The 7531-nt window shown below is 57.3% G+C and overlaps 1 protein-coding gene across 1 annotated transcript; it reads right to left on the reverse strand.

Annotated features, from left to right (window-relative positions):
• Nucleotides 1–2564: 2564 nt before the first annotated feature.
• GOT1 (glutamic-oxaloacetic transaminase 1) lies at nucleotides 2565–7116 on the reverse strand. The gene is made up of 9 exons (XM_075504756.1): nucleotides 6848–7116; nucleotides 6344–6525; nucleotides 5482–5605; nucleotides 5119–5231; nucleotides 4819–4923; nucleotides 4109–4259; nucleotides 3808–3973; nucleotides 3537–3679; nucleotides 2565–3250 (listed from the first exon to the last, which is right to left on the reverse strand). The coding sequence occupies exons 1-9, from the start codon at nucleotides 6960–6962 to the stop codon at nucleotides 3111–3113; spliced, it is 1239 nt and encodes a 412-aa protein (XP_075360871.1). The 5' UTR covers nucleotides 6963–7116; the 3' UTR covers nucleotides 2565–3110.
• Between the last annotated feature and the right edge of the window lie 415 nt (nucleotides 7117–7531).

Genomic DNA, 7531 nt, shown 5'->3' on the forward strand with positions numbered 1-7531 from the left:
AGGAGGTCAGGGAGGGCAAGCTCTGGCTGCCTGCACCAGGCTCTGATTGTGTCTTCCAGGTCTGCAGCATGGGGGTCTCCTGCCACAAGGCTCATGTTCAACAGCAGCAGGTCTGCACTCGCTCGCTGCCTGCCCGCCTGCCTGCCCGCTCGTGCTGCCCTTCCCTGCAGGACTTGTGCAGAGCCCCATCCCCAGGCGAGAAAGGATGTGCCCCCAGCGGGGCTGAACCACCCAGGCGGCCTGGACCAGCTAGCTGGAATCTAAGGGCCCTTGCCCAGCTGCTCCCTGGTAGCATCCATTCTCAAGGAAGAGGTGGAAAAAGGAAAGATGGAGAAGTGTCTGGCATGGCATCCCTGCGGGCAGAGCAGGGAGGGGTGGCCCAACCCAGAACTGCCCTTAACATCATTTACCATCCCCATCCCAGCGAGGCCCGGAGCCCCTCAGTGCTGGGTGCTGCACAGACGTGGTCTCTGCCATAAGGAGAACGTGCTATTTGGGGGGTGCCACACGCAGCTCAGGGCCCCAGCACACGTTTGTGCCGTGCCTAGCAACATGCGCACTTACAGCGCCTTGCGCACGCTGACCATTGACACAGCCCGGCACTCCCAAACCCCTGCTAGGCACAGGGCAGGGAGCCCAGCTCACCACCGAGCGCAGCCCCCCCTCCCTGGGGAGGGCCGCCCCGCGCTGCATTGAACCATCCTCCTCTCCGTGCATGGCTGCCTGTGCAAGGGAGGCTCGCGCCGAGCCTTTGGGTTGGTACAGACCAGTCAGTAGTTTTTGTAGAGGCTGAACGCAACAGGGATATTAACATTAAAAGTGATTTCTCCCTGAGCGATGCCCTGTTTGTGTCAATGGATGTAGGGAAAGACATCCTAACCTCTCACCACGCTAGGCTGCCCTCATATCCGTGGCCAGAGGTGGCTGGAGTAAGAGGACTCGGCGTCGCTGAAGGGAGCAGGTAGAGGACCAGGTCAGCAAGTGCTTTCCCATTTCTCCCTGTGAACCTGGGCACTCTGTCACTCTTGCTGCCAGGAAAGCACTCAGCAGTGCCGAGAGTTACACCGTAGCAGTGTAGACAAGGCCTGGAGAAGAACAGGAGTTTGTGTCATGCTGTTGCAAACACAATAGTGGGATACACATGCTGGAGTAGAGCCTGACAGATAACACCACAAATCTCATAGTCCACCAATGCTGATAAAACTTCAGCTGGAATAACTGCCTCCCTGTCTGGGCACTGGCCTTCTAAGGAAACACACAGCAATTGAAAGGAGGCCAGAGGAAAGCAAAGGCTGGAAAACAACCTACCCCAAAGGCTGAAGGAAACGGGGTCACTTAATCTTAACTGGTGAAGGATGTGAAGGGAAAAGAGGAAGTTTTCAAATACATAAAAAGCTGTTGCAAAGAGGAAAGGAATAATCTGTTCTCTGTTGCCATGGTAAATGGGATAATGGGTAATGAGCTTGCACTACAGCAAGGGAGAAATTTAGGTCACTTGTTAGGAAAAACAAGGCTGGTGAGGCTATCAAAGCACTGGTACAGATCACATGTGGGGTGGGCCAGGCTCCACACCTAGAGGTCTGCAAGGACAGAATTGTAGGCAGATGTCAGAAATAACAAAAGGGGAGTTGGTTCCTTCAACTTCTTCTCCCAAGACCTCCCCTAGAAGTCATCCTTTAACCACTGCCCCATCATACCAGCTGCGGATGGACACCAAGAGGAGAAAAAGCTCCCCACCTGCACAGAGGAAAGGCTGCCTCTGGATCACTCACTTATGCAACACAAACACTAATACGAAAAGGACAGACGAGACCCCGTGCACTGTCTCTCTGCAAACACAGCAAGGGAACAAGGCACCATTTTCACCTTCAGTAAGCTGCAGCACAAGCAAAATCCATCAGGGCAGCAGTGACTATCACTAAATGATCCAAGGAACGGGTCTGTTCACCTTTCTTCACCAAGATCTTGGCAGGAGGCTGCTCTATCAAGGTGGTAATATCAGCTCACAAACAGATCTGCAAACAGTGACTGCAGAGAGCAGAAGCAGATGGTCCCAGCTCTTTTTCAGTGCCAGAAACACAGGCTGTTGCTGGCAGGCCCTGCTGAAGCCAGGGGGAGTAGGTGGCGGTTCACCAGGGCCCCGCTGAGAAGGAACAGAAAAGATGGGCTTTTTGACACATTAGCAGCAGGCCAGGAGCTCTGGGCCAGGGAGGGATGGCCAGATGGATGGGTAACACACAACCATCCAGAAAGCAAGCACATACAGATGGACAGGACAGGCTGGACAGAACAGAGCACAGGGGCAGAAAGAGGAACACAAGACAGACATGGAACTGGTCAGCTTCGCATAGAGTCACAAGGAGCTCTCAACTAGACTCTCCCACTAGGACTGTGCCCCATTAGGAGCAACCGTGATCATCAGAGATGCAACACACCACGAGGGAGAAAGAGAAAGCCTTGAAACAAACTAAGAGCCAGTGGACAAACCATGATGCTGAGGCTTTAACCTCAGCCTGGGAAGAAGCTAGCACAGCCTGAAGGCACAACATCACACAACGCAGGGGTAGCGTTCAGAGATGGAGGTTTAATTTTCTGTCAGCAACACAAAGAAGCAATTATCACAATTACAAATGTTTGCTCGCATAAGGCTCAGAACTGGGTGAAGGAAAGCCAGCAACAGCTTCGCCCCTCCCCAAAATACTACCGAGTGACATTAGTTCACAAGCTGTATGAGATCCCAACCGATTGGGCTGTTATCCCACAGCGCATTGCACTGGCACCGGACTTTGCCTAGATCAAACTGATCAGGTACGTGGAGTTGATTTGGATGTGCTAAAGATGCAGGTCTAAGTGCCTGAAGACCAGGCTGCTGTCAGTCAAACAAGAGCCAAGGCGGCTCATGCTGCTCCCACCCTCCCGGGGGCACTGGCTTACCATATTACAAGGGGTATTTCAAAAAGGTCCAAAGATGATTATCCCTGATTGAGCTACTGCTCCCATCTTTATTAAACCCCAAGAGGTGTGGGACAAGGCAAGCCATGAGCAGGGAAAGACATGGACTACACACTACAGCTTTGGTGACTTCATGTAAGTTTGGTTGTTCATGTGCTTCATTGGATTTTTGTGACGGCTTCATGGATGGACTTGGCCACATAGTCCAGGTTCTTGGTAGTCAGGCCACACATGTTGATGCGCCCACTAGCCATCAGGTAGATGTGTTTTTCCTTGATCATGTACTCCACCTGCTTAGCTGGGGAAACAATTGGACGTCAGGTCAGAGCAGTGACCCCACAGCTCAGAAAAACCCAAAGAGCCACTCAGGGCTGCTTGAATCTTTCACAACAAGCAGAAAACTTCCAGCACTGGCCACTAAAATGCTGCCTGATGCTTCATCCCTGCCTAGCCCCAGAGGCAGTGATACCAGGACTCCAGTGAGGTCCCCGAGAGATTCCTGCCTGGACTGCTTCAGACCCAGTTCACCCCCAGCAAAACTGTCCTCACCCAAGCCTCCCTTCACCAGGCCACTTGGTACTTACGGTTCAACCCTGTGAAGCTAAACATGCCAATCTGCTCTGTGATGTGGTTCCAGGTGCCCGGGGTCCCAAGGGACTCCAGGCGAGACCGGAGCTCTGACCGCATAAGCAAGACCCGATCTGCCATCGTCTTCACATTGTCCTTCCTGCAGCAGGCAGGAAGCAGAGCGTGAGGACAGGCACCTGTCTGGTTTAGAGCCATCTGGCCAAGCCTGGCACTCAGGGAGACAGCTTTCCCCCCTTTTCCTTTCCCACCAGCCCTGGCGACACGTACCACTCAGCAAAGAGCTGTGGGGAAGTAAGTGTAGTTGCCACAATGCGCGCTCCCTGGGAGGGAGGGTTGGACCAAGTGGTGCGCACAATCTTCTCCATCTGGGAAAGCACACGCTGCACATTGTCCGCATCCTTCCCCACCACAGTCAGGTTCCCCACACGTTCATCTGTGGAAAAGCCAAGAGATGTGAGCCATTGGTCCCACGCATCATGGCAAAGCAGAGCTCTCCCAACCCCCCAGCATGCCAGCCCCATCTGTCTGGGTATGATGCTACTGGGCCAGCTTACTGCCAGACACTCACTGTAGAGCCCAAAGTTCTTGGAAAACGACTGTGCACAGAAGAGCTCAAAGCCCTCGGAGACAAAGTATCGCACAGCCCAGGCATCCTTGTCCAGGCTGCCAGAGGCAAAACCTTGGTACGCTGAGTCGAAGAACGGAAACAGGAACCGGCGCTGCAAGGAGGAACAGTGTTAGAGGGAAATCCCTTCCCCACAGCCTTCACTTTACCCCCCCACTGTCCCCATAGGAGGGAAAAATGACCATTGAGCTTCCGGGTGAATACAAAGGAAACATGATCCAGCAACACCAGACTGGGATATCTTCTTTCTACTGGGGTAAAGGAATAGGAAGACTAAAGTCAAGAAAAGGTCAAATGCAGGGGAAAACTGCATTTGAGGACACAGGCACAAGAGATGCACCACTTTATATCCTACTACGCAGCACCTGTGAAAAGCAGGCACCCATGGAGAACCTTTCCAGCATGAGAAACCTCACTGCAGCCCATGCCACAGAATTTGAAAGCAAGAACTTGGAGGCACGAGCAGAACCGGGATGCTTCTGTCCTCTGAGCACATACAACCAGCATCCTGTCAGCCTCTCCCTTCAACACCTGCCCTGTGGAACTCTTCCAGCTCCTGCCACATCTCATGCCATTCTCTACAGCCCATCTCCACCTGCCTCAAGAGCTATCTGTCCCCTCAGCGCTGCTTTAGCCCCAGCGGCCGCCCATACCTTCATAACAGCAGCAATTTGCTTCCACTGGTCGGGAGTAGGGTCTGTGCCCGTTGGGTTGTGTGCACAGGCATGGAGGATGAAAATGGAGAACTCTGGGGCTTTCTGAGGAGAGAGGTGGTCTTGGTCACACACACAGATGAGACTGGGTACCCACAGCAGAGGGAGAGGACCCGAGCTGCTCTGGGCACCGTCAGTCTCTTTCGCAGAGATTCACTTCCAAGCACAGCATGCAAGAGCCCAGCCAGCTGCTGACAGCACAGCACCAAGCTCAGCCCGTCCCATGCCAGTTTTACTGACCTCCATGTCATCCAGCAGCCCCTGGAGATCCAGACCCCTCTTGGCAGCATCCCAGTAGTGGTAGGTTCTAATATCTTTAAAGCCAGCATCCACAAACACAGAGTTGTGGTTCTCTGAGGAAAGAAATCACTTTTCAGAAAAGCAGGCCCCACCTCCAGCAAGCCACCTGCTCCAGTCCCAGCGTCTCCCTAAACATCACCAACATATGCGATGGAGACACTTACACTCCCTTTCCCCACAAAAGGAAGGCCCCTCTCTCGCTACCCAGGCCCCTGCACTGCAAGGAGCTCAGCTGTGCCTCCCTCGCCTGCTGACCCACAGGGCTCCCTGCAAGGAGGCGGCAGCACTGACGACAGCACTCACCCCAGGACGGAGCGGAGATGTAGACCGGGGTTGCCGTGTTGTTGTTTCCATTGTACCACCGCCTCAGAAACTCCGCACCGATACGCAGAGCGCCTGTCCCGCCCAAGGACTGAACGCTTCCAATCTGCAACAGAGAGAGTTGCCAGCAGGGTCCACGCAGGTCAACCTCGCTATCAGTGCGCAGAGAACAGAGGCGCTTGCAAGAGTGAGACAGGATCCCAGACGTGCTTCCTGGGGTCACCCCAGCCAGGGCACCATCCCCTTCCAGTGGTCTGCAACCTCCTTCAGCGCTCAGGCCCATCCCGACATCTTCTACAGTTATAAATAGACGCCAGTTATTTCTGTTACTTTTTGGCACAGAGCAGATTCCCAGCTAGTAGCTTATTTCAGGGAAGGTGGTCTATTATCTGACTTATTCCTGTTACTTTTTGGCACAGAGCAGATTCCCAGCTAGTAGCTTATTTCAGGGAAGGTGGTCTATTATCTGACTTATTCCTGTTACTTTTTGGCACAGAGCAGATTCCCAGCTAGTAGCTTATTTCAGGGAAGGTGGTCTATTATCTGACTTCAGTTTCCCGTGGGGCAACCGTTAAAAGATGAAGGAAAAACCAAATTCCAATCACAGCCCACATTTGGTCTTTCCCAAAATCTACGACTACTTGCACAAACAGCCTCGCGTACACGGGTTCATCAAGTCACCTACAAACAGTAAAGACCAGGTCAGAAAAAAATCCCCAAATCCTGCCAAAACGCTGTTACTCCACACCTTTGCACTCTTCTGCTCGGTCTGCTAGAAAGACGCCCTGGGGATCCCAGCAGCTCTGCCAGCACGGAGCAGTCTCGCTCGCTGTCCACCACCTACCCGGTTCTCCTTGATGGCGGGGCTGTCGTCACCCAGGGCGATCCGGGAGGCGTTGGCCCGGAACTCGGGCAGGCCCAGGATGGGCAGGTACTCGTGGTTCAGGCTGTTGTCGTTGGCGATCATCTGCTCCACCTTCTTCACCACCGGCAGGACCCATGGCTGCCCCTCGTCCGTGCGGTAGGCTGCGAGGAGAGGGAGAGCCGTCCTTTCTACGCCCGGGGGGACGCTGGGCCTCCCGGCCCCCGGAGGAGCCTGCCCGGGGCGCCGACACCCGAGGACGGCGGGCAGGGCAGCACGGGGCAGCCCCCACGACCTTGACGCGCGCCGGTGACCCGCTGCCTGCGTCCCCCGCCCCGCCTCGCCGAGGCCCGGTGACCTTTCGAGCCCGGGGCCCGCCGCTGCCGCCCAGCCCGCTCCGGCAGGTGCCGGGGCCGCCGCAAGGGCTCCGGCCGGCCTACCCCGCGGGGAGGGGCTCCGCCAGATCGGCGGAAGCCGCGGACTCACCGCCCACGCCCAGGTTGACCTTCCGCGCGTCCCCGTCCTCCCGGAAATCCGCGGTGAGCTTGAAGACGGCGACAGGCGGGGCGCGGGGGACGGCGGTGAAGATGGAGGCGGCCATGGCGCCGCAGCCCCCTCAGCTCTGATCCGTTACGGGCGGCGCGCGGCGCCTGGAGGAGACGCTCACCTTCACCGGCGGGGCGGGGCCGCCCCACGCCGCCGCCAATCAGCGGGCCGCCGGCGGCCCCGCCCCCGCCGCCAGCCAGCGGCGGCCCTGCAGCCCCCGGGCGGAGCGCGGGCAGCCAATCGCGGCGGGGACGGCGGCCGGCAGCGGTCGCCGCGCCCGGTGACGCGAGCGGCGCGGGGACGCGGGCGCTGCCCATTGGCGGCCGGCGCCCCCCGCCCCCTCCTCTTCGCGCGCGGCCTGGGCGGGCGGCGCGCGGCGGGGCCGCCCCGGGTGCAGCGCCGGCGAGTGGCCGGGCCGGGCGTCCGGCCTGGGGGTGCCGGCGGGCCCGGGGCCGCGGCGCAGGGGTGCGGAGCCGTCACAGGGGCGCGGGGGTGCAGTGTCCGGTGGGGGGGTGTCCCGGAGCTGCAGTGAGGCGGGTGCGGGATGGGCCCGGCGTGCAGGGCCGGTGCTACGGGGTGCTGCTGGCGATGCCGTGCCCGAGGCAGCGTTGTTCTGCGGCAGTG

The sequence above is a fragment of the Mycteria americana genome, chromosome 6 (genome assembly GCF_035582795.1).
Source record: "Mycteria americana isolate JAX WOST 10 ecotype Jacksonville Zoo and Gardens chromosome 6, USCA_MyAme_1.0, whole genome shotgun sequence".
Lineage (NCBI taxonomy): Eukaryota > Metazoa > Chordata > Aves > Ciconiiformes > Ciconiidae > Mycteria > Mycteria americana.